Source organism: Tiliqua scincoides, chromosome 3 (assembly GCF_035046505.1).
Source record: "Tiliqua scincoides isolate rTilSci1 chromosome 3, rTilSci1.hap2, whole genome shotgun sequence".
Lineage (NCBI taxonomy): Eukaryota > Metazoa > Chordata > Lepidosauria > Squamata > Scincidae > Tiliqua > Tiliqua scincoides.
In genome coordinates, this window is record NC_089823.1 from 114887235 (window position 1) to 114914969 (window position 27735).

General features: G+C 41.2%; 1 protein-coding gene across 1 annotated transcript in view; it reads left to right on the plus strand.

Annotated features, from left to right (window-relative positions):
- Positions 1-23153, plus strand: part of KLF12 (KLF transcription factor 12) — a 270025-nt gene extending 246872 nt beyond the window's left edge. The window contains exon 7 of the mRNA XM_066619600.1: positions 11694-23153. Within this exon, the coding sequence (XP_066475697.1) occupies positions 11694-11875 (182 nt within the window). The 3' untranslated portion in view covers positions 11876-23153. The remainder of the gene's footprint in view (positions 1-11693) is intronic.
- Positions 23154-27735: the final 4582 nt, after the last annotated feature.

Genomic DNA, 27735 nt, shown 5'->3' on the forward strand with positions numbered 1-27735 from the left:
TTGATTGTGTTCAATAAATGTATTTCTCAGATGATATGGAAAAATATGCTTTCCTTCTCCAAGACAGTGTGGCATCATTAGCTAGTGTCTGGGCCTCTTGTCTTGTACTTTGAGACTTGGCTAAGTATTTCAGAAATGCAGCCCCTGTACCTGTGAGATTGCCAATGTATCCTGCGGCCCAAAGTATTTCCTGGTGAATAAATTTGAGACACCTGCAGAAAAGAGGATGGCAGAGAACTCCGGTGTTTTGTTTAGTCTGAGCCTGTTCAAACTCTGCATTCCTCACACGCCACTGGTGCTCCAGATACTATTTGACTAAGAAATGGCACCTGTCATTAGTCTTTGTTCAGTTGATTTTTCTTTCCCCTTTCAGTAGTTTGAAGCACAGGTAAGGCCCACAATTGGAGACATGAGAAATAAGTTCTACTTGTTCTCTGACCTTTAAGCACCGTTTAGTGCCATTTGTTTTCTTAAGAATGGTTTAATACTATTTGTCTGCTCTGCCTTATAGAAATCTACCTGCCTACTAATCCCTTCATTTGACAGTATGGAGACAAGTCATTCTCTTCAGCTAATCCTTTAGGGGGTTGGTCTTCATTCTGTAGACTTTCTGGCTTCCTTAATGGCAAATTCAACATGTGTACTGAGGCACAGGCAGTGGTGCTTTGTCCCACAACAACCTTGCCAGGTTGAAAGGTTACATCTTAGTCCCAAGTTCTTACTTCTTTGATGACATGCCAAGTCATTTCAGAAATCCATTTGTTCAGTGTGTGTGTTTGTTTGTTTGTGTGTTTAATGAATGTATTCCACCGTGGTAGTCACATAGGGCACAATCCTAACCAACTTTCCAGCACCAAGGTAAGGGCAATGCAGCTCTGAGGTAAGGCAACAAACATTCCCTTACCTTGAGGAGGCCTCCATGACTGCCACCCAACTGCAGGATGCAGCGCATACTCCATTGCCACAGCTGTGTCAGAGCAGGAAAGTTGGTTAGGATTTTGTCCATAGGCATTGTTCATCTATTCACTACAGGTGACTAATATGACTTATAATTCAGAGACCAGATAAGTTCATATATACTCAGGTTTGTGTAGCCTTAGCCCATGGGAAGTCCTTTCTTCTATCCTGAGTAAACAAATGAGCATCTATCTACTTCTCAACCACCAACCCTTTATGAGGCAGTAATACAGTTTCCTGCTGGTTTGTACTATATGCCCTACCCTGTGGCATTGAAGCTATCAGCTTGGTAACTGAAGGAAAGCTATGAAAGCTCAAATCAGGGAAAATAATTCACTTATTTAAACCACAGATAATGGGCTAGCCAAGGCATTCTTGAACTTGTAGCAGAAAATCCAAATTGCACTCTTGTCTTTTCTTTTTAAAAAATGGACAAAGTGGTCATACTTTATTGGCACCCCAAATTTGCCTCCTGAGGTAACTGCCTCACTATGCCCGAAGACAGAGATGGCTTTGACCGTAGGAATTACAGAATTGAGAAAGAGCACCTTCTGTGCCACATCCAACCAGTTCCTTTACATGTGAGCCCCACTTCGCTTTGGGAAAAGGAGAAATGGGCCAGCTAGTAATGGAGTCCTTTGCACAACTCTTCTGTGTTTTAACCACATTAGTTTGGTTATATATGGTTTCTGTGTTGTGACCATATAGAAATTGTATAATGGAAATCACTAGGCCCCCGTTTTTGCATTAGGATCTGGGTGCAAACCAGTTCAAGTATCATTCTTCTGAATCTACAGATGTTATCATAAAGTATACACAAGCACACATTTGAGAATTATTGCTCGACTCTGTAGGTCTGACAGGGCTCCCAGCTGGAAAGATTCCCACTTCATAATTCCCATCACAGAGTGATGTAGAAAAGCAGTTGTACTTAGTCTCTGGTTTGTTATGAAAAGATTTGCAGCAGTGACCATTGGCTTTCTAAATAGTAGAATGAGTGTGTGTGTGTTTATGTCTGTATGTGTGGCACACGGGAATAGTGATGATTTCATTATGTTCAAAGAATAAGATTTCCCCAGTGTTCAAATTACTGCTTTTGTCTTCTAGAACTGCAGCCCACATGCATTCCTTGAGCCCATTCCTTGAGCTGTACAGCTGTGTGGGGGCTGTGCATAATATATATCTTACAGATTTAGGGTCACTGTGGACATCCCTAAAGAAGTTGTATTTAAGTGTCTTTTTCATTATCTATGAACCTGAGATCTGGGTAACATTAAGTGCCACTGAAAGTACTTGCTCCTTTGATAAACTTGTAACAATTCTTCTCCAGTCCTTCAGTAGGTTAGTTTTTAAGCAACAAACTCAAGCAACAGCCCCAGATCAATTGAATATCCTAAGGGTGTTCCACCCTTTCAGCAAGCATGCTGCAAATGAGTCCAAAATATGAGAAAGGGCAACTGTGGAGCATGCTACAGTGTTTGTAGAGTGTCCTATGCTTTGGTGTGCTTCTCCTGTGATCTACTGGGCTTAGTAGTAAATAGCAGTGCAGCTTAGGAGAAGAAGACTGAAGTGCAGTCTGAGGCCATGTTGTGGAACTGAAGACCTGTTGCTCTTATTTAGGAATGCTACAGGTGTCTCCTGTCTGTACCATTTGTGTTATCTATGCACATGCACACACAAATATTTGTCCCTCATGTTTGGAACTGAAAGATTGACTGTCTTTGAATATGTGGTACTATTTCACAATCATGGCTAATAGTTGTTGATAGACCTTGGTACTTGCAAGCCTAAGGACCAAGAAACATGACTATCCAAAAGATATTTGAATGTCAGTACTAGAGATGGGAGAAAATAGTTTTATTTTTTCATGACTTTTGGTGTTTTCCAAAAGTTAGAAATGCAGAAAGCAGTGTTATGTGTTTTTATTTTATCACAGTTTTCTCCCATGTCTAGTCAACACAAAACTTAGTACTTGCACAAAAGAGGGCCAAAAGCTTTTGTTCCTGCCATAATATTAATGGTCAGGAATCAGTAATTACCAGAACTGAATAATTTGCACGTTAGATACGTAATGAAGAAGTGCATCCATGAGACTTCTAGAGTTCTTTGCAACAATACTGGAGAATAAAGCCCAATCACAAGGGTTGCAAATGTATGCTTATAGTTAAGCTATGCTTCATACAATACAATTTAGAGCCCAGTCCTATGCATATCTATTCATAAGTTTCATTATAGTCAATGGGGCTTAGTCCCAGGTAAGTAAGCATAGACTTGCAGCCTGTATGTAATGTTTAGGGCTTTGTTGACTAAATAGCAACCACATTGTGGCTCAACTAAAAGATGAGTTCTCCCCTCTTATGAGCAGAGCAGCAGCTTCTAGAAGGGTGGGATAAGAACCTGAAGTCCTTTACTCCCAGAATGCATATGAGTCTCTTGGAGCTCTGGTTTTGCAGGCTGATGAAAACAGACACTTCCCAGGGAGACAATGTAGGCTTTCATGGCCAGACTCATTGATTAATGCAGGACTTTGTTTCTGGTTCTATTATGACATCCTCTCCTTCTTTTGTGTAAGCTTTTGTAATATTGTCTTAGTGCTCCTGTTTCCTTCAAATTGTTACCTCCTTCAGCTCTGTGGAATTAACTTGCTTCAACCATTTTTTGTTCAGCTTGTGAAAGGAGCATAAATTGGGTAATGCTTCTTTTGTAAATGACTAGCAGATGGAATTAAGTTGTAGATGACTAGCAGAAGAAATTAAGGGGTGGATCCAGTGTTTGTGTTTCCGGGGGGAGCACTGCAGAACCCAGGTCAACCAGGCGGCTGAACTTTATGTGCTCTGTCGCTGACGTTCACTGGGTGGGTAGACCTGGGCTCCCACCTGGACTCAGAGCCTAGATCTACCTGCCTGGTAGACCTTTGCCCCCATTCTGCCATGCCAGGCTGGTAGACCTGGACTCCAGGTACTTGGGCTTTTTCCTGTCTCAGGAGGTGCCCATCCCCTCTGGTGTCAGTTTGGGGAGACCATGCACCCAAGGCCCCGTCTTTGATCTGCCCCGGATCAAGGAGATCTTAGTTATATAGTAATAGTCTCCACAACAAGGAAGTCTTCACAGCATAGTCTCCACAACAAGGAAGCCGCCATAATTGGCTTGATGTAGGTACGTGTTCTCATTGGAACAATTATGTCAACGCAAGTGGTTTCCTGATAATCTTTGCTATTAGCAGAATTGTTCAGTCTTTCTTAATAGGAAGCTCCCTGAAGTAGCTTATTTGCATATAGGCTGTAACCAGAGAGGTTTAGATTGAGAGACATGCTATAGTACTCACTATTCCATTGGGTAAGTGTGGTTGACCTGGGCTCTGCAGTTGGTAGTGCTCATCCCCCCCCCCCCCCAGAAACACAAACATTGGATCCATCCCTTAATTTCATCTGCTAGTCATCTACAAAATGTAAACAGGTAAGCGTGTTTAGGATTGGAGCCCTCGTTGCTGAGCCTCCAAAATGAACCTGTGGAGTCTTGAATGGTACATATGGCTGCAGTGTAACATGTCACCATGTTAGAAGGAACATCTGTCTAAGCAGAGCTGGAAATTTATGAGGTTTTTATTTCCTAAGTATAATATTTTTAATTCCCTAGTAAAATGTGAGTTGTGGATTGGAACCTTAATACTTAGTCCTTATCACAACAGCTTGAATCATCTTGGTCTAACATTATTAAAAGATTAATCATGGAGATTGAAGAAACAGGGATAGCAGGATAGATAGCATGGATCTATGATAAGACTATGAAAATTCTTATGTGTGCCTAAGACACCTTGACCTGCTTTAAAGTGGCTACTCCCTGCCACTCCAGACAGCACATTGATTCTTTTTATCTAGAGTTCTTGGTTCTACTTTCACAGAGGAAGAGCCAAGTTCCTTTTCTGAAGTTTGTGCTTTAACTTTCATTTCTTGTTACTCTTCCCTGACCCCTCCCTTCCATCCTCAGGGCAGGGACCTGTATTTGTAGCACTACATAAAATGACATGTAAACTGGTACCAATTAAATCTGCAAACAGCCAGCAGTGGTTGCGGAGCAGCCCAGCTGCTCAGGCAACTCAAGGAGTCACATTCTGAGAGCTCCCAGAGAATCTGTATCAGCTTCCCAGCCATGCGCCCCAGGACAAAGGTCCATAATGGTGCCCCTTGCGGGCTGTCATCGCCTCCCCGCTTGAAAATCCACCCCCCCACACCTGAGGCTCATGTTGCCTCACATGACTTGAGCCCGCGTCAGGGAACCCACTCTGAGTTTCCCCGACACTATAAACTGTGCTTCCGGAAAACTGGAAGCACAGTTTCTGACCCCGTCAGAAGTCTCAGAGAGGCTTCCACAGGGTCCTAGAGGCATTTTCCCCATAGACTTCTATGGTAGGTCTGTAACAGATCTGTATGGACTTTGAGTGTTGCAATCCAGCATCCACTTTGGTGCTGCAAGGGATTCTGGGTTACAGCCATTGTGCTGCATAGCGTAGTTTCATGGGGCAATAAAATGTTGCAAACCAAAAGAAGTATGTGGGAAGAGCTCTTGCCAGGGTGGAAAGGCAGTGTATTGGTTTTATAAATAAATAACGTGAGAGAACTAACCCTAAAGACAGAAAAGACCCTAAAGACTCTTTTCCCACCAGGAAAAGAACACATGCAGGATATTTCTCCTTTAGTTTTTTTGATTTATTAGACATCATTTCATAATTTGCCCAAGGTCATTATGAGTTAGCGTTAGAACAAATGTACGATGTATTTTGGGCAGAACCCAACAAACAATTAGTCACCTGTATAGCTAGTAGCTAAGCACTATCATCCTGCTGGCCAAGGGGGTGGAAGTTTGATAGCATGAAAGGTTGCATGAAAGAAATAATTAATTTGGTTGTTTTGGTGGCCATGTGTTTTAATTAGACTTTATTGAGACCCAAGGTCATGCTTGAAGTCTAATCCGTGTTTTGCTATATCAGGTTCTGAGAAGAAGGTGGGTGTGGTGATCATCACTTAACAGTAGTTAATGGGGAGTTCAGCATGTGGGCATGTTCAGGGGTTGTTTGGGGGAAATGTTAAATATTTGTATTAAAAATAGCTGCTGAAAAATGACTAAGACGATCTCTGGTTCAAGTCAAATCTGCAAATTACAGTTTACTATAGCTTACCCACTGGCTGCCAAGTACAACTACCTTTGCCCTGTTTTCACCTTTATCTATTCAGATTGCACTGAAAGCAAAACAGAATGCTCTGGGATACAATATTGACTATGTGTGGGTGTTATTAATTCTCCTTTCAATTCATCATAGAATGGCCAACCAATCTCTGCTTGAAAACCTCCAGTGAGGGAGAGCCCACAACTGTACAAGGCTGGACTGGTTTACTGCCAGTCAGCTCTTACATTTAGGAAATGCTTCATCATGCTTAACCGAAGTGTACTTCCCTGTAGTTTCAGCCCATTGGTTTTAGTTCTGCCCTCAGGAGCTACAGAGAAGGTTCTTCCCTTCTTCTGCATAACAGCCCTTCAGATACTTGAAGACACCAATCATATCTTCCCTTAATTTTCTCTTTTCCAGTTAAGCATCCCAGTTTCTTTCTACCCTTAAGCATCCCAGTTTCTTTCTACCATTTTTCATAGGACTTGTTTTACAGATCCCTCACTATCTTCATTTTCTTCCTCTAAATCCATTGTAGCTTTTCAATGTCCTTCTTTAAAAGTGGTGCCCAGAACTGGGTGCACAAGTATTCTGACTAACACAGAGTATAAACAATTATTTATCATGATTATCACATTGCTGGTTCATGTTCAGCTTGTGGTCTACTAAGGCTGCAGTCCTATGCATTACTCAGAAGTAAGTCTTCAGAAGTAACATAGACTTACTTCTGAGTAAACTTTTTCTGAGTAAACTGAGTAAATCTTGGAGTAAAAAATTCTTTCCACAGGCTTTAAGACCAGATTCAACTACAGGTGTGCGCCACTTAATGGCATTCTCCAATCCCTGTTATTATGCGATTAAGTTGTTAAGCGAACATTCAGCTCAATCTAGTGCCTTTGTTATGTAAGAGACACTCCTACCAGAAAGGAGCTGGCTGTACAGGCTACTGGAGATAGATTGCCTTCTTTACATTAAAGACTCCTTTGTTGTGTAAACAGACACTCTGCCACAGGCTACTGAAGTCCTGACTGCCTCATTAAGAGCCTCTTCATTGCACTTTGGCCAACTTCATATATGAGGTCCATCATTAAGCAGAAGGTTGACACCTGTAGTTCAGTTCTCCCTAATGTTTCGCCCTTGATTATGCAGGACATTATCAAAGGACTGAAATGACACCTGAAAGAATGAAAACACTAGGAGGAAATATGTGAAAGCTCCTCTACAGATGGTAGAGATTTTAGAGAGCTCTTACATCTTTCCTCCTAGTGCAGCGTTTCTCAAACTGTGGTTTGGGACCCACTATGTGGGTCATGAGCCAATGTCAGGTGGGTCCCCATTCATTTCAATATTTTATTTTTAATAGACTTGATACTGCCATGGTCTGTGATTGCATTTGGGGAGATGTTACAGATCCCGTGGAAAGGATTTTTTTTCTTTTTACTCCATGATAATTCTGACCATAGAAGCTGCAGTTCCTATTTTATAGGATTGCCCAGTAAGACCCCAATCTTATGCATATCTATTCAGAAATAACTCCCATTATAGTCAATGGGCCTTACTCCCTGGGAGCTGTGCATAGTATTGCAGCCTAAGACACCTGGATTCTATTCACACATGCTACTGTCAAGCCAGGTATCACCCATCCTATAGTGTCTGATTTTTCTTTTAGACCTGCATGCAGGATTTTACATTTATCTCCATTTAACTTCGTTTGTATTGTTGATAGGGACCCATTGGTGATGATAATCACTAACAGTATTTATATACCACTTTTCAACAACAACAAAAATAGTTTACAAAGCAGTTTACAAACAGCACAATCTTAGATATGTCTAGTCTAGTTCACTGCTTTGTGAACTATTTTTGTTGTTGCTGTTGTTGAAAAGTGGTATATAGTCCAATTGTGTTCAATAGGGCTTACTTCCAGGAAAGTCTGCATATGATTGCAGCAAAAATCAAGTAACTAAATGACTCCCTGTCCCAGAATGGCTCACTAAATACTCATTAAAAAATGCCAAACACTAGTAAACAGGTACTAGAAAAGGCACTGCGCTGGAGTGAAAAGGGACAGTTCCTGCAAAATATAAGAGGAACATCACTTGAAAAAGTGTCTCTTGCCCAGTAAGTAATGAAAACTAACATTGATCAAGACTTTCAGTACTATATTGAATCCTGATTCAGTCTTTACTCATTACTCATGTCATCTGCAAATATGATGAGCATCTCTGCTACCTCCTCATTCAGGCAGTGGTGTAGCTAATAATTGTGTAGCCAGGTGCTGAGGTCAAAATGATGCCCCACAAGTGCTGTCAGTTTTAACCAGAAGTGATGTCACAACCTGGGCTTTTAAAAAAAATGAGAATTGGGGGGGAAACCTGCCTCCAAACTCATGAGAGCTGACTCATATTAACAACTTTTTGATTCTATGCTGTATCATAACAACATTTCATTGGCTCTCAGAACAATCAGTCTCATTGGTCAGTTTGGAGTTAAAGAAATCCACTTTTTGTTCCATAAGGCAGTTGTGTTTTCATTTTCTTATTAATTGATCATAACTTTTGATAGAATACAGTTATTCTATGTGGTTTGCTTAATTGTATTTTGCATTAAATTACCTTTCCAATGATACATAACATGATGATATTATTTGTGCATACTAAGGTTTTTACAATTTTGGCCATTACTGTCAAGCTCAGCTTGTTGCCCACTCAAGCTTGTTGCCCAGTGCAGGTGCTACCCCCTGCACCACCTTAGCTATGCTACTGCATTCAGGTCATTTATAAAAATGCCAAACAGCTAGACTGAGCCCTGTGGCACCCCACTTGATACCTCTCTCCAGGTTAATGTGGAGCCATGTATTAGCACTTGTTAGAAATGGTTCTGCAACTGGTTTTGAATCCACCTAACCATAGTATCATATAGCTGAGCCATTCTCAACATGAGCCTTATGGCCCATTGGGAAGCCATGGCACATTTGAAGGGGGCCACAGATCATGTTCAGTAATAAATTTTTTTATGTGTATCTGTTGTATCCTTCTTTGACAGGAGGCCTCTGAACCTGAAAAGAGCTCCAAAAGGGGGGTAGCCCCCCCCAAAAGGGTTACCATTTAACAACAAGAATAAAATGGGAGACGTTCGGCCCAATTCTATCTTCACATTAAACTGGCAGACCTCACGCTCCACTAGTGTAATGCCAAAGCCACCACTATGGGAGCTGTTCTGCTATTCTGTAACTTGCAGCCCCACATTGTACAGGCCACAGCCCCTCACAGAGCTAAGTGCTCTGAGTCCCAAATACTGGATACAAAACAATGTGGCCATGAAATGGAAGTAAAGAACAAAAGGAAAAGCAGAGCCTCAAACTGGTACTGAAAACTACTAATTTTGTATGCATATAAGCTCCTCCTCAGGGCAGAAGGTCATTGTGAGCCTTACACCAGCTCAAACAGCTCACTCAGAATATTCTTCCAGAAATGTCAGTGGAACCATGTTGGGCATTCTGCAAGCAGGAATAAATGACTGCTTTTCCGCACCAGCCTCTCCTTTTGCTCCTTTGTTTTCTGGTGCTGCTCCTCCTTTAGGCGGACATTCCTCTCTGTTTGCTGTTTTCATCATCTCAGGTCAGACTTCAGGTGCCTTTGCTGTTGGCGGGTCTCACCTGCTAAGCTCAGGGCCTTTTCAGAAGCGATGCTAAATTAATAGAATTATTCAGACCCTAAGTGAACTCAGCCCTTCCATAGGGCTTTAGGAGCTGTTTAAAAGCATATTGTTTGCTGCTATTGATATGGGTATTGCTCTTGTTATTTCTTCCTTTTTTGGCTTTACTTGTAGTCTACTTGTATTTAGGGTTTTGTCCTTTCCCACTGAATTCCTTACCAAATTTCTGTTATGAGTCCACTAGTTGGGCTATGAGCCCAATGAGATAGTGGTCATTTGTACATCATCGCTGGCCAGCATATGCCATCTTCTGCAACAGCTAGCCAGCTGTCAGTTCATGCCTATTCTCAGCTGCCAAATTCCTGGGCCCCAATGCCATGCTAACCCAGAAATGAACAAAAATCTTCCAGCCAGCTGTTCACATTTGGTCTTTGCTCACCCACCCACCCAGCCACCCACACACAATTACACAGCAATGTTGTCCTTCTCGCTGTTGTTAATATTTACGTATTGTGGTCACATCCATTGGAGTCTACCACCTCTGAACTTGGGATCCTTGGGGCAACTGTTGGATTCCATTGCCCGAATTGGGCACTGCTAATTATGGAACTCTTCAGCTTTTTCTCTTAGTTACATTACTATAGTAGCGCTGACAAAGTATGGCTTCTGTTGGTTTAGGGCAGGGAGTGGCAAGACAAAAGAAAGGAGAACCTATGAAGCAGCCTTTTCCGGTATCACAGAGATTCCCCTCAGTATTGCCTACACTGTCTGCTTGCAGCTCTCTTCAACCTTCCCTAGAAATGCCAGAAATTGGACCTGAGCCCAGTTAGCATGTGTGCTTTTCAGACAATACTTACATCTTGCACTAGTTCCTGTGCACCACATAGGATTAAGCCTGTGGTTGCCTACTCTCTGGTCTGGTTATTTCCAAGACCAACTTGTCTCAGGGTGTGTTTTTAAATATGTATCAACGTGCAGGGGAATTCTATTTCATATAATCTGACCACATGAAGAATGAGGGAGGTGAGGGTAAAGATGCAGCAGACAAACTTATATTGTGGGGATCAAGCTGGCCAACTGATGTAAAGAGGTTTCCTTGCTGATATGCCTGGTGTCCCTGCCATTTCCTCCTTCAGTTAGAGTTGAGTGGTGGCACACAAGCTGAATCTCCACCTGATGCCCCTTAGTTCAAGACCACTCAGAGTCATAGATGGAGTGATATTTTTGTTGGCATCCTTCAGTCTTGGAAGACCATGGTATCGCGCTCTGAATGGTGGTATTGGAACAGAGTGTCCTCTCCAGTGCGCGAAACCTGGGTAAAGTAGGTATGGAGGATAGACTGTTTCCCATGCAGCAAATTGCCCCTCTCCACATCGCTGAAATGGTCCAGTAGAAAGGCAGAGGCCAATATGGTTGGTTCCAGCGGCGTCACAGGAGTTGCCAGAACATGACTGTGTTCAGCCATGTACTGCCTCAGGGACTCCTGCTCTGGATTTTGCCTCGAGGTTGACTCCTGAAACCTTTTCCATAACTGGATGCAGCCACAAGGCAGTGGAGGTTTGGGATCAGAGTTTTCCTTCTCTCAGATGAGCTGCCTTCCCAGGCTAAAGAGTCCCACCTACCCGGTGGCTGTTTAGTCGCCTCTTACGACAAGTACAGCCAAACTGAGGGCCTATTCTTATCCCCAGCTCCCAGGGGAACGATATATGGAGTGATATTTATTTATTTATTTATTACACACACACACACACACACACACACACACACACACACACACACACACCCAGAAGGTTTAGTAGGGAGCTGAAATGTTGCATGAACTTGCGTTCCCTTTGACAGCTCTGGGTTTTCTCAAAGGCTCACCAAGTTCCCAGAATCCTGTATGACATATTTTTTCTTGTTCTCTGTCTCCTAGGAGAAAAACCATACAAGTGTACCTGGGAAGGCTGCACCTGGAAGTTTGCTCGTTCAGATGAACTGACGAGGCATTACCGCAAGCACACAGGAGTGAAGCCCTTCAAATGCGCAGACTGTGACCGCAGCTTTTCTCGTTCAGATCACTTGGCGTTACACCGCCGAAGGCACATGCTTGTCTGAAAAATGCTACCTTGTCAAAAAAAAAAAATGGAAGTACCAAGAGCTGGGTCTCTTTTAACTACAGCAAATTCAGCAGGCCTGAATCCCGTTTTGACGGCGTTAGCACAAAATGGGGCATTCTGTGTTGTCCCACCCACAATAAAAAGCAGGAAACGTAGTGCCACTATTCTCCCTCCCACCTGAAGTTGGCTTTTCAGTGTGGGCAAGTTATCACCTTCTGCTGGGAGATCATAACCTAAATGCAACACAATTGGGCATTATTTTCCACCCTGTGTCCTTTGAAAAGTATTTATGGCTCGTCCTTTTTCTCAACCATCACACTTTTTTCTCCTGAAGAATAACTGCTATCATGAAGACAAGATTCCACAAACATTTGAGAAGAACAAGCCTTCTCCTGCTGCTGCTGCTGCTGCTCCTCCTCCTCTTCTTTTAAAAACTACTATCAAAACGCTGCAGAATATCACCACGCCTGATTGTTGAGCAATTCACAACCCACAAAGCAGACTGAAAAGAGAAGGGATAAAAGTTGAGCTCTTTAAGGTGAAGGGATTCCTCAGCACACTTATGCAATAAAGATGGTGGTATTTTTCATATTTACCCCTTTGTCGTTACGCTAGATTCTAAGCCCACTATTTTTTTTTCTTTTTCTTTTCAAAATTCTATTTCCTTTCTGTTTTTGTTGGAATCTGTAAAACAGGCATCAGTCACTTTTCACCCTTTTTAACATCTATTTGCTTGCTTTTTAATAGGAAGAGACCATTAAAAATGTTCTGTCCTGCGTGTTCCGAAGAACAAATGTTAGACTCACTGTCCCTAAACGAACATATTTACTTGAAAGTAAGGACTGGTTTACACATGCATGTACATAACTTGATTTCTTATCAGTTGATTGACAGCAGTTGCTGACTCAGCTGAATTTGTGAACTGACTTCACTGATCAACACTGTTTGATTTGTGACACACATGCAGGGCCATCAGTTGATGCTTCAGTCAGCAAGTTCTGAGCATGCATGTGAGAAGTGACACTTTTCCCCCACTGAGGAACCTACTTCTGGTGTAAGTATACTTAGGACTGCAGCCTCTAAGACTTGAGTAAGACTGAGAGTTGCTGCCCCTGAAAGGGAATTGAGTGCATTAAACTCAACCAGAGCAGTGATGAATGAGCCTCCCTGTTATTGATTTCATGAGAACCCAGAGTTCAAAGAGCCATCTCAAATCAGTCTGATTGAAAACATAGTAATAGTTGTAATTAACATTCTGTTGGTTTCAGTGAAACTTGATCATGACTAAGTTGTGCTGGATTGGAACCAGGGTGGCTACACAAATGGTCATGGCTGGGAATTCCAGAAATGTGTGGTGTGACAGTGTGAAGCTAAACAGCTGCTCCATGTTCATCTGGAGCACTTTTTACCAGGGACATGCATTTATGCCAGAGGAAGGAGTTGCTCTCAAGGGTAGATTTTGCCTAGAACTTTCCAAAGAAGCTGAGGGCTAATGATCTAGGTCTCTTATTACTGTGGTCACATGGTTTGTAGATGATGACAGCAGGCCCTCCATTCCTTTTTATTTATGATTGATAAAGCAGGCTGCAAAAATAAGGTTTGTCAAGCACTTCTTGGGCCACAGTACCTGTCTGGGGAGCCAACAGGCAGTGCTTAAAGCACCATTTGAGATGCTTGATATAATAGTAAAAACTATAAGTAGCTATGGGACACTTTGCATGGTTGGAGATTTGGAAATATGAGCGGTGGGAGGAAGCTGGCCCACAAGCATACTCACCACAGCTAAAGTATATACATCAGGGTTGTGAAGCATAAGGATCATGGGAAGCTTTTCATTCGTGTGGGTCTGCACGGTGAAGATTTGTAGGCCTTCAATACTGTTCTGAGGTCTCATGAGATTTTGGAACCCAAGATCTTGAGAAATCATGAAATGTATAACATAGTACAAGTTTCCAATATACTTCCCTAACCATACTGGAAGTTGCCGCATCATACATTGCAGAGTAGCATTTGCCTTCTTCGAGGCCTCATCAATTTGCCTACTTGTAGTCAGTTTATGACAAACCATGCATATTTTCTTCTCTGCATATTTGCATATATTTGCATATTTTCTTCTCTGTCATTTGCAGCTAATGAGTTCCTAGTGGGGAACAAAATGTTTATTTCAGGTCACTTCCTGCTTAATGACATCACTTCCCAACATCTCTTTCCAGCCCTCAGCAGGCTCAATGAATGCTGTTTATCCCACTGTATGACATGAGTACATGACACCCCTGATATACATATACCACCACATCCAATCCTTTGGCTCTATTTTTTAGGTAGAAGGACCATGGAAATTGGGCTAATGCACACAGTAATGTATACAAAAGTGCCCCAATGCATTTATAACATCACAGTGTGGCAGGGGCACATATAAGAGCCCAATGCTTCTAAATGGCTAACTGTACCTCTATTGGCTGGGAATGTTTGGTAGACTGCAAGAAGGGCAGCCCAATCCTAACATCCTATGCAGCAATGCAGTGGTGCCAATGTGGTTTCCACTGTAACCCATGGGGGAGTTTTGGCATGTTGAGACCTCTTTGGGAAAATCTGTCCCCTTGCCCTAGAGTAAGTCTCAGTAACTGCCATGGGTCAGCTTGGACCCGCACCAGCTCTATAGTTGGCCTGTGAAGTTGGATCAGGCCCAGGAAGGGGGCCAGGATTCGATAGGCACCACTGCTGCCAAACCCACCCCCTTCCTGGGCCTGATCCACCTCCTCCCAACCCTATCTCCTCCACACACATTGCACCCTTCCTCACCTCCCTCCTGACCCCTTCACTGCCTTAACTCTTCCGGTGAGCAGTCAGTGTCCATTTTCACATGGAACTAGCTGCTTGCCACTGGGGCAGTGACTAGGCTGCACACACTGGCGCTGTCACATTTACAATAGCCGTAAAGCTGTTTACACTGGCGGGACACAGGTTGGCATTAATGGCCAATAGGACTGGGCTGTGAGAGCATTACTAGAAGATGGATTAGCAGATCAGTTGTCAAATTTCAATCATGACAAGCTTTAAGAGCCAGTTTTGTGGGCTTTGTAAAGTAAGAGGTTATGGAAAATCCAACTCAGACCTAGAAACAAAGGCAGGTTCTAAGGAATTTCCACACAGCTCTATTAAGAAATTTGTTGTACATCACATTAATGGATTTCTTTGGAATTAGCCATACCAAAGCTCTTGGTCAGCTCAGATGTCTAAAATACTCAGCTGGCAAAAGATTTGTCATATATCCTAACCTGCTGTGAGTGGCTTCTTGAAGATGAAATGCCACTAAAAGCACAGAATCAAAGGATACTATGTCCACCAGCCCTGGCTCTTTGCCCAAGACAATTGCACATATTTTATACACGCAATTCCAAGTAGGATATATATGGAATGCAAATTCTTTCAGGCTGACTGCAAACCTCAGTGGACATGATCCAGGCAAATTTAAGCACTTTTAAATGCCACTGGTTTCAGCAGATGAGCTAAACATGGGGTTAACTCCGTCTTACTTAAATTGATGAGGATTAAAAAGAGCTTAACTGTAGCTGGATTTTGCCCAACATTTGCAAGTTAGCACTTGGTGCTAAATAAATTGGCCAATGCTTTGCTACGCCATTCACAGGACAAAATGCGACATGACAAAATGTTTAGGGCAGTGGTTCTCAAACGTTTTAGCACCAGGACCCACTTTTTAGAATGTCAACCTGTCAGGATCCACCAGAAGTGATGTCATTAACCTGGAAGTGATGTCATGGCCAGCAGTGACATCATTGAGCAGAAAAAATTTTAATACCCCACATATGACACAATCAAGTCAAACCATTAAGTAAATTAAAAGTATACAGTAAGTTTAAAAATTTATTTAAAATAAAGAATCCTCCCAAGCAGTTGCTGATCCATTAAAAAAAAAAAAAATTCCACAAACCTCCCAAACTGGGCTGCAAGCCTATCTAGACTTTTGTGGTAGTAAACCCCATTGACCATTACTGTTAAAAGCCTATAGCCTGTTAAAAGTACAGATCTGTAACATTTCCTTAAATGCAGTCACCTACCATGGTAGCATCAAGTCAAATATATTAAAAAGAAAATGCACATTGCAATGAATGGGAACCCACCTGAAATAGGTTCACGACGCACTTAGTGGATCCCAACCCACAGTTTGAGAAACACTGGTTTAGGAAATTGAGATGGTGGTGGAGTCCCTAGATGATTTTTTTTTTTTAATTTCCAAAAATAGTGTTGACTTTGTTTGGATGAGTTGAATGTGGCAGACTCCAGCAGTCTTTTGTATCTGAGCTTTTCTCAGATCATATCTAAACAATATAGTCATAGTCATGTGAGGGTGACACATCATATACAGGGACTTTCCATTCTCTTTTATGAGAAGGGTGACCATTAGTGTGGGCAATTCTCATGTGCATTTGGAAACAAGGATTTCACATGTGAGAGTCTGAGTTGTAGTCTGTATATTTACAAATGTTTCATGATATATTTAGCTAGGCAAGGATATTTTCAGATCTGCATAAATTAGCATCACCATGTTGCACCTTAAATTAGTTTCCATTTATTTATCCATAAAGGGTAATAACTAGGGACATTTTTTTTTTCAAATTAAACAGGTCCAATTCAAAGCAAAAGAAAGTTACAATCATGCAACTGTTTTGTCTCCTCATTTGCAGGTACAGGGATAAGAAGAGCGTACTGATAGTGGTCTCTTTCGGTGCTTAGGGAGATTGATTAATCACACCATTAGCTAAATTAATATTGTAATGTCCTTTTGGGATGCCTCTGCCTGCCTGCCTGCCCCCCCCCCCCCCACGCACACACTAGGATGACTTAATTCCAACTTATATGAATTTCTTTGGTTGTGGGTGGAACACAGTAAAATACCCTAATTGCCATCTTTGTTAATGTTAGATTCATCTCTCTAACATACCATTCCATTCTCAAAAATCGGTGTTCTCATTTCAAGTATCAGAACTTTTTCATAGCTAAATTCATCTTAGTATTTATATATAAGCATTCTATATCTTGAGCCAGTTTAATCAATAGGTTAGACAATTACCTTCGCAAAAGGAACTGTGGAGGGGTGTCTTTTTCTGAGTACTTCTGTTAAAAGTTGCTCCTCATTTGGAATGAACAAATAATTCAGGTGCATCTCCTCTCGTGTTATCTACTTGTTAAAACAGAAAGGGATTATCTTTCTCCTCTATTAAAGAGAGGAGAATTAGAAAGTGTCTGAGAAAGAAAACTAGAAAGTATGTAAAACCACAGTTCTTAAACTTATAAAAGTAAAATTGAATATTTCGAGTCATGTCCATTATTTGATACATTAGTCTGTTTAAACATCACATGTATTTTTGTTTGTTTTTTTAAAGAAAAAAAGCTCCAACATGAGCATGGAATAGCATATTAAAGCAACTGCCCTCAAAGCCATAACCTGCTCAAACTGATATCAACACTATAAATTGCAGCAAGGTAGATAGGATCTGGCAGAGTGTTCACTGAATATCAGCCAGGTTCAGCTCCTTTTCTTTGAATATCATTCAACCAAAGTTAAGCTCTTTTAAGTTCCAGTGATTCGGGGGGAGGGGGTTATGGGTATTCTTAACTGCCTCCTATAGAAATCAAAGCAACACAGAAATGCTTAACCTTGGAACAATACACCACATTCAAACAAGGTTCTAGAACAAATGGCAAAGAAGGTGCATATGAGGTAATGTGATCTGGGTGATATGAAGTACAATTGTTCACATTAAGGCCCAGTTCATGGAATCCTTGCCTTCTTTGCTGCATGATGGGGGGATGCACTCATTACTCCTCAATGTGTACTAGATTCTTAGCCTGATGAATGTGTGAATCAGCCTTTTGCCAGCACCATACACATGATTTTTTGGGTCAATTCCCCACTTAAGTTATGCTGTTTTGTGGATAAACTAGACCTTCCCACTCCAAAGCACCTATCTAACGTGAGTCCAGCATATTCTGGTCACAGTGCAATGCAATGATATAATCCTTAGCACATCATCACCTTTGATTCATTTAAAAAAAAAGAAAGAAACTCTCAAGCACTTTGAAAGCAGCTTGTCGCAATATCAGTTCATACAAGGTATTAAGAAGCAGTACACCTTTAACTCTCCTTTGTTGATTCAGTTTCAATAATCCAGTCAAGCTAATATTGATCGACTGGTGATGCTCGAGATGCCATATTGATGTTAGCATTTGGGGAGCTTTGCATGCTCAAATTGTGAATGTGGGTAATGATCAATATGGGGGAAGTTCTTGTAAGGCATACCTTGCTAGAGCTGTATTGAAGCAATACACTACTCAGTGCAAATGTCTCTTTGTACAAGGGTGTCTTTGATAACATATATATTATTTGATAACAAGTAAAAATCAGAATCTCTCATTTTCTGTTTTTTTTGGGGGGGAATAGGTGCATCAAAATAAATGTGTTATGTTGGTGATGAATTTTTAAAAATTTATTTGTTCTGCCCCCTTTTTTTCCTTCAAAAGGAACATGTTGTAAGCCATTTTCCATTGTATTCTGAGCATAAACAGTCATCAGAGCCCTTCTATTGCCACACACGCATCCACATGTCCCACCCACGTGTGTATGGCTAATTGTGCGCATGGGTGTGATCTGAACTAAGATTTAATAATGCTTTCAAGAAAAAAAGTTGGAAATAGCTTTTCTTTAGGCTAAAATAATTTTACCTTATTAGGAAACCAGCTTGTATTACTGTATTATGCCTTTGCCTGTGTTTTATAGATGAAGATGTATAAACTTTAAAACTGCTATATTTTCACAGTTTCATTAAAGAATATCCATAACCGTGCAATGTGTACTCAACAAGTCATGCCCATTGATACTTTTCAATATGCTGACATCAAGTTGATTGCAGTACCAACATCGTTTTTAGTATGAACCTCAATTAAATGGATACTGCATCTTTACAAAAAAAAATTATAAAATTAAATAAAATAGAATTGAAGGTATTTTACTGTACTTGTAACAGTTTCAATATTCTGTAATATATTATGTGATAGTGAAGAAGTATTTTCAAGCTCACAGTTTTTCACAGGATGTAAATAACTGAAATGAAGGATACTTTTGAAACAAGCTTTTAGTTGTCGTCACCAAAAATGTGCTCAGAAAACACATTGTAAAACCTTCATAACACAGTTAATAATTAAACAAATGGGAAAGAATGTTCCAGTTTGTTAAAGCATGTTCTCTATGTATCATGTATCCTGGCTACTTGGCTTTGTATTACCTAAAATCATGTCAATGGACAGTGGAGTCATCTTGATTTCCCGAAAGCTGGAAAGGAAAAAAAAAAATCAAAGTCTAAAATATCATTGGTGTATCCAAAGAGCTGTAAAACTAGTTCCATGTGCCCAAGGAGACTTCCTCAAACAGTAGGAGCCCTACCATGGCAAACCATTGTGAAGGGTGTTTTCAAATAGTTTGTGATATGAAAGGGTGGAGAGGGTGGCGGTGGCCTGTTGTTTGAAGGAAAAATGCCAGTGGTTCTACGGCACATGCAGCCCTTTTGATCCTGGCCTTCATCTGCAGGATATCCAGATCACTTTTACCAAGGCTAGCTTTTTAAAACTCCAGTATGCCTTGGCTGTTGAGATGCAAAAGAAAGAAATATCAGGACATGCTAATGAAGATCATGCAGGGCACTTCACATCTCACTGCTTCCAAGCAATTGGATCAAAGACTCCAATTCATCTAAATGGTGGAAAAATTAGGTGCCTCATAATGTATTTAGTAATGGTATGGGGGTGTTTTAACTCCAGTGACACACACTGGGAAACCACTGCAAATGGTGACATAACATTTGCCCATGGACACTCTTCCTGCTCTTCATACATTATCAGGGAACACATTTTTTCCAACATGGCAGTCGAAAGTGGTAAAATGTGAAGCAACTTCCAGGGCCAACTTGAAGGAGACCCATTGCACTTCTTGATTTGTTGTGAGCTATGGCCCATTGTTTTTGATCTGCTGACAACAACAACAACAAAAATCACCTGTGCAAGGAGGTATTCTTTCTGTTTAATATGGTAGCTATAGGCTTTTCATTAATTGTTATTCTTCTGGTTTTCCTCCTGAAACCAAGCAGCTAAATGTATCTGCACACCTAAAATAGGTAGTCATTTTTACCTGATTCCAGCAGACTTTAACCTTTAAGATATATTTGTAGAGCTTAACAATTCTGGGCCGGTTCACACACTTGTCAGCTCAAGGATCCGTTTCATGAGGAGTATATGCAAGTATCTTTAAGGTTTAATTAAAGATAAAGTGTGACCCAAGTGTTCTGAGTATAGACCCATATGTTTGCTGGCCTGATCTTTCCCCTCCCCTTGAGTATGATCCAGTGCAGAGGGCAGTGGGGGGGGGGGCTGCTCTTTCATCTTGCAAAGACAGTCCTCAGTCAGTGAGTGCATTGACTGGCCCAAAGTAATAATATTATGATGATCAGGTTACAAAACCTGGTTACAAAACCTGGTTACCAGGTTACAAAATATAATGATGATCAGGTTACAAAAATAGCTACAAATAAATCTATAGAGGTGTAACAATTTGAAAAGTGCCTGTCTCTGAACATTAGAGCAGATGGGGATATTCCCTATACTTTTTACATAGCAATAAACTGCAAATGAATTGTCATAAGATTCAGTTTTCATTTGGGGTTGGGGAGTTACACTGGGATTGCATGAATGCAACACAGCAAATCACCAAGTGCCATTTGTCTACTTTCTTCTGTGTTACAATTTTACTTGTTCTAACCAGCGTGAATGGGATTTTCTACTTCATACACTTAGAAGAAAGAAACAGATTTATAGGTGGTGGACAAAAGGTCCCACAGTAGCATCTAAACTGTAGACGTAGAGCATTTGTTTTCATTTCTTGTAACTATTTAAAAAGTTACCTTTATCAGTTTTTTTTCCAGGGTATTATCTGATAAAAACATCCAGCCATGAGAACCAATATTTTAGACAACCATCAGAGTGTACAGTATTCCATAAATGGAAGTAACTGTTAACACGGCCCCAATGCAAGTTACCATTTTACTACACATTTGGCAACATATATTACCATACACATTGGCAGCTAATGTATAGTGAACTTCTCTTTACCACTTGGCAAAGATAACAGTGATGGTCAAGCTACCGCAGGTGCTGACTCACCCAGGGGGTAGCTTGGTCTTCATAAGTTCCTTTGATTCCAAAGTTATGAAATTCATAACTTCATCAATATCCTTTTTCTAGCATTTGAAGAATATTGTATCATGTCCAGAAATGTCCCAGTGAATGGGTGTTGACAAGGCTGTTCACTTTTTGAAAAACCAATTTTTGTTATAGAACAAGCAAGAAGGCAATATTGGAAAAATTTTAAGAGGTATTTAACTGTCAGCAGCAGCTCTTAACTGATTTTCTATACTAAAAATAACCTTACAACACATGGTGTTGTATTTTTGAAAAATTACTCATTACTTAAATACATGTGACTCACATTGTACCATTCCTCTGGCACATTTAGCATGTGAAATGCTTTCCACCCTTAACTTTTTCATCATTGCACCTTAACTGGTTTTATCCTCTGATTGGTTTGCTAAAACAAGGATTAGTCGGAGAGGGGAAGTGGATGAACACAAGCAAAGATCCTCAATTTGAGGTTCCTGACTTACTTAGTTCCCACTCTGTATATGATAGCATGGGCATTGTCTGAAGTATTCCATCTGAGGATACCATTCAGAATTAAGTATAAGTACAAATTCGGATATCACAATCTTTTGGATGCTCTGCACAATTCCCACTGAAATGAATGGGAAAAGAAAACTATCTGCAGGCTTGTTGTGTGTGAGTAAATGCATTATATGCATTCCTTGCTGACAAACCTAAATTAACAGCATCTGGTGTATTCTTACATGGGAACAAGTTAGATCCGGCTTTGCAACCTGCAACCCACAAAGCTGCATGCTACCCTTCCATCATAGGCCACCAGAGCATCCATGCATCTCCTGGTTTTGCTACTGGCCCGGGACTGCAAAAACAGGTGGGGCATTGAGCATGGCCTGCCTCACATGGCTAGTGAACTGCTTGCAGCTTAGTGGGTCACAAGTTAGGTGTGTTTGCCCTAGTTCATTATTTTTGTATGTACTGACAATTGAGTTGTTCTTATCTTCCTGTGTAAAAATACAGCTATAACAAAATCCCCTTTGGGCTTCTTTGCTGTACTTGATTTCTTGCTCTAAGGAGGAAGAGAGGCAAATAGTATACAGTGTGGGAACACAGATAAGTCTGAAAATTCATTATAGCGCTGGGCAATTTGCGTTTCTTAGGCTGCAATCTTATACACACTTACCAGGGCGTAAGTCCCATTGAATTCAGTGGGGCCTACTAATGAGAAGACACATGGGATTGTGCTGTTAGTTCTAGTTAAAGCCGCAAAAATACAAACTGGTGGCTTGAGAATGAAAAGATGGATGAATAAACCCATATCCTCATGAATATCATATAAATAATGCCCAAAATAAGACAGACCCTCATACTAGAGTGCTACTCTAGTGCAACACCCAGTTCTCTTTCCTAGTATAAGATATGACAGACATTAACCAGCGACCCAAGTGTCCATAAAGACCCAACAAGTATTAAGTATGCCAGCGTAGCGAGCAAAATTGTAGCTCCTTATATCTTTCTTCATTATGTTTCAAATGGTTTTCAGTGCAAACATATTTCTTTTTCCTTTGCAAAGTCATTTAATTTCCTAGTAGTTTCCTTCCTGTACATTTATATGCTACATAGTGGTTAAGCAAAGCCTATGTTATAAGTTTATTAATGATTATGTAAGTGTTGTTCTTGTATTTATGTATAGTGTATGTATTGTAAATATACTCAGAGTTTTTCCTCTTCTTTACTGTAAACTGGTGATTTTTCTTTTTTATTTCCTTTTCCTTCTTTTTTTGTTTTATTTTGTTTTGTTTGCCCAATGATCATTGTAAAGGGAGTCCCCTTAAAGAAACCCCATCAGAGGACAATGACTTCATGAACAAGTGTTAATGTTTTTAATTGTGTCTCAGACATATTCTGTTGGTGCATTGCTTTTCTGTATTCAACTTTCCTATGAATTGAGCTGTGAATTGAAATAGAGTTTAAACCTTTAAATGTATGCATTGGTATAAATATCTGAATGGAGGCATGAAGGATAAATAAAGCATTTTGTATGGAACAACCACCACCAAACCCCCTTTATTCCTGTGGACTGCTTGGAAGTTTTAAAATATGCTCATTGCTGACTTTCTAAAAAATGGAAACCTTTTGTTACAAAAACATTCCTACAATCATATTTTATTTTTTGAAAGACAGTTTTTCTTCCACAAAACAGAGGTCAAGTGGTGCTGGATAAGTGGGAATGTTAATGAGTGTGATGGGCTGGAAGTTGATTTCAATGGCAGAAACTTCTTATAAATGCAAAGGCCCTCTTGGTGCCATCCTGGTTTTGTCTGAGTTGCCAGTATAACATCCAAGTGGGCAAGTCATGGGTCTCCTCTACAAGGAATTGTGTGAGTTTGCAACCATCTTGACAACCATGACATCCCTCCACATGGTAATGCATGGATTGCAGCTTCATCCTATACGTTGGAAACATTAAGAAAGGGGGTACTGTAAGAATGTTACTTATTAAGCTCCCATATAACACTCAGGCTTGATCCAATCAATAACGAATAGTAAAGGATGGCCCTGCTAGCAAGGGACAAAGGGGAAAGCAATGGGAAAGAATTAGAATTAAAAATGGACCCAGAGCCAAAAAAAAGCTAAAGAAAGCCACATGCCAATGTTGACAAGAACCAGGAATGGCTAGTTCTGAGTTTCTGGTGGCCCTGGGGCAAAGGCCTGCAGACAGGGCTGGCCCACAACATCCTGGCAACTGAGGTGGCATGCCAAATGCTGCCCCCTTCCTTAGTGATGTGCCTCCAACACTGCTCCTCCAACACTCTCGCACACCACCCTTCTTTCCACCCTCTGCTTTGTCCCCCTTTTCCATTTCAGAGAAGGGGGGGAGGAGAAGGCTTAGTGGAGGTGAGTGGATGGGTGTCAGCGGATGGTCCTGCCAGTTTGCTCCCTGAGGTAATTACTTCAGTAGGTCTCGTGGATGGGCCAGCCCTTCCTGCAGAGTACAACACTTGCACTGTGCCTCTTCCAGAATGGAAGATAATGACCACCTTTCAGCCTCCTGGCTTTCAGGGGAGTGCAAGAGACTATTAGAAGAACTCTGGTAAGTTACTGTATATGGGCTTGCATGCCCTCAGAGTGTAGTCTGCCAAGTCCATTCACCAACCATGAAAAGGGGGCAAACCTGTAAATTAGCCATTTTCAACCACTGTGCCATGGCACATTGGTGTGCCACAAGTGGTCCACAGGTGTGCCACAGGAATTTGGGGGAATGTCATTTATTAGTAGGGCCAATGAGGGATGTGAACCCCCCACTACCAGCATGGTGTGCCTTGTCAGCTGTCAAAAACCTGATGGTGTGCTTTGACAATTTTAGTGCCTTGTTAGTGTACCGTGAGATGAAAAGGGTTGAAACTAGCTGCTGTAAATAATCACAGCCTGGGTCATTTGCACTGCAGCATTCCTGGTGCTTTAACTTCTTCTTTCCAATGTTGGAAAATATCTCCATGCTCTTGAGAAGATCAATCAGACTTATCTGGTTTGACACATCCCAGCTAACACTGGCAGCTGAGCCTGGCGCCTGTCTCATCATTGCTGACCGTTAGAGCCTCAGGCAACTCTAGCAGGATTAGGTAAGGAGGCCTACATGGCGGTGCATTCATCCATTCCTCACTGGTTTCCCCTGGATTCGCATACATTCCATTTGGATTACTGTTTTGCAGGTAGACATCACATGGGGGTAATGATGAATGACCCACATGGTCAGAGTAGCTCATTCTTCATTCTAGGGCAGGGAAGTTCACTCTTCCTTGGCCCTCTTTTTTTACTTGAAAATCTACCTTCAATTCATGCTGTCTGCATGTAATAAAATGCTATTATCTGTGGTTTTAGAATCCATGGGGAGTACAGGAATGGACTCTCCTGCAGATACCGAAGTCCCACTTGTACTCAGAAGAACGGCATTATTTGAAGAAGAGCAAGGTGAAGGAGTATTTTGCAAATATGTGAAATGCTAATACCACCCAAATTGTTTGAAATTAGATAGTCCTGGTCCTTAGAGTAACCTTCTTTTTGTGTTAGATATCAGAGATTAAAATGTTTGCGTGAATGTACGTATACCCACACTCACACACATACCCTGAACTTGGTTTCTCAATGGTTTAATCCCCCAATAATTTGCAGTTGAGCATGTGCACTGCATTCATCAACACTCATTGTGTTTAATGTCCGGAGAGTGAATACTCTGTGGGCTACATCTGCGATCGCCATTGTACACAATCAGTTCATCACTTTATCAAATATTGATTATGGTAATGAACATGCATATGTCACTTTTCAACAACCACAAAGTTCACCAAGTGGTTAACACCACAAAGAAATGGGAAGATGCTTTTCTCCAAAAGGATCACAATCTAAAAAGAAACTCAAGTTTTTTCACTTGGGTGTCCCTCTTCCAGTCCTATTTTTATTTCTGTTTCTCATTGGCTTTAAATAATGGTTAGACTATGTCTATGTGTGCCTCTAAAATGGGGAACTTTTCTCTAAAATTTATCAGATCACTTGGAGGGGTCCTAAAATTACTTATGAAAGTAATGCCAAGTGCCTAGAAAGCACAAAAGTCAAAGGTAGGAGACTTGTAGCTGAGTCTCCATGTGAAGCAAATGGGAAATGAAATAAATAAATTTGTGATGGACAAAGACTGCTTCAAGGAACCAGTTTTAATGAATGAAGTTTTAACAACTGTGGAGGTTATTTTTTAAACCCTTTTTTTACCCTTGCATACTCTTAGTTAAAAATTGTCCTTAAGACCAATCCAAGACAATCCAAGACAATATTACTCAAGTGACAGGGGGAAAAACAGTCAAAACCCAACACCTTTATGTGTACTTTAGAAAATCAAGCCAAGTCACTGGTCCATTGTCTTGCATGGGGGTATCATGGGCAAAATCCAATTGTCAAAATGGGATTTTTTTTTCCCCTCTTGCATCTCCATCTGTTCGTTGGTTTTTTCTCAGGATAATTGTTTCTTTAATCAAAACCAGAACAGTAGAAGAAATCAAGCTTTTGGGCTAGAGAGCATTGGAGTTTACAAAAAAAAAAAAAATCCTAAAGTTAAGCCATATGTAGATCGTAATGCGATTCTTACTGGGTGGACTAATATATTTGAAAGTGATACAGTCCCACAGTCCCTTTATAATTGAGGATGCTTTATTGCTTTCCTGACAATAAGTTATTGTTTAATTTCTGTCTGTTGTCTGGAGTTAATATTTTCGTTTCCCCAATAGTGTTGCAAGTCAAAGTGCATCTTCTCCCACTTAGTCTAAGCACTCCAATGAACACCCACTCAAGACACCGACTTGACACACTGTCAACGTCTGGAAAGTTACATCTCTCATTTGATTAAACAATAGCAAAATTGTCTGCTCCTTTGCGCCCGATATGAGTTTCATGTGCAACTTGAACAATCCAAAACAAGCAGCATGTGGAGGGTGTTTTGCATTTGCATTTGCATCATACATTCCACAGTCGGAATTAGAGGACAGGTCCTCTCGTGGATTGAGAACTGGTTGGAGGCCAGGAAGCAGAGAGTGGGTGTCAATGGGCAATTTTCACAATGGAGAGAGGTGAAAAGCGGTGCGCCCCAAGGATCTGTCCTGGGACTGGTGCTTTTCAACCTCTTCATAAATGACTTGGAGACAGGGTTGAGCAGTGAAGTGGCTAAGTTTGCAGATGACACCAAACTTTTCCGAGTGGTAAAGACCAGAAGTGATTGTGAGGAGCTCCAGAAGGATCTCTCCAGACTGGCAGAATGGGCAGCAAAATGGCAGATGCGCTTCAATGTCAGTAAGTGTAAAGTCATGCACATTGGGGCAAAAAATCAAAACTTTCGATATAGCCTGATGGGTTCTGAGCTGTCTGTGACAGATCAGGAGAGAGATCTTGGGGTGGTGGTGGACAGGTCGATGAAAGTGTCGAACCAATGTGCGGCGGCAGTGAAGAAGGCCAATTCTATGCTTGGGATCATTAGGAAGGGTATTGAGAACAAAACGGCTAGTATTATAATGCCGTTGTACAAATCTATGGTAAGGCCACACCTGGAGTATTGTGTCCAGTTCTGGTCGCCGCATCTCAAAAAAGACATAGTGGAAATGGAAAAGGTGCAAAAGAGAGTGACTAAGATGATTACGGGGCTGGGGCACCTTCCTTATGAGGAAAGGCTACGGCGTTTTGGCCTCTTCGGCCTAGAAAAGAGACGCTTGAGGGGGGACATGATTGAGACATACAAAATTATGCAGGGAATGGACAGAGAGGATAGGGAGATGCTCTTTACACTTTCACATAATACCAGAACCAGGGGACATCCACTAAAATTGAGTGTTGGGCGGGTTAGGACAGACAAAAGAAAATATTTCTTTACTCAGCGTGTGGTCGGTCTGTGGAACTCCTTGCCACAGGATGTGGTGCTGGCGTCTAGCCTAGACGCCTTTAAAAGGGGATTGGACAAGTTTCTGGAGGAAAAATCCATTATGGGGTACAAGCCATGATGTGTATGCTCAACCTCCTGATTTTAGAAATGGGTTATGTCAGAATGCCAGATGCAGGGGAGGGCACCAGGATGAGGTCTCTTGTTATCTGGTGTGC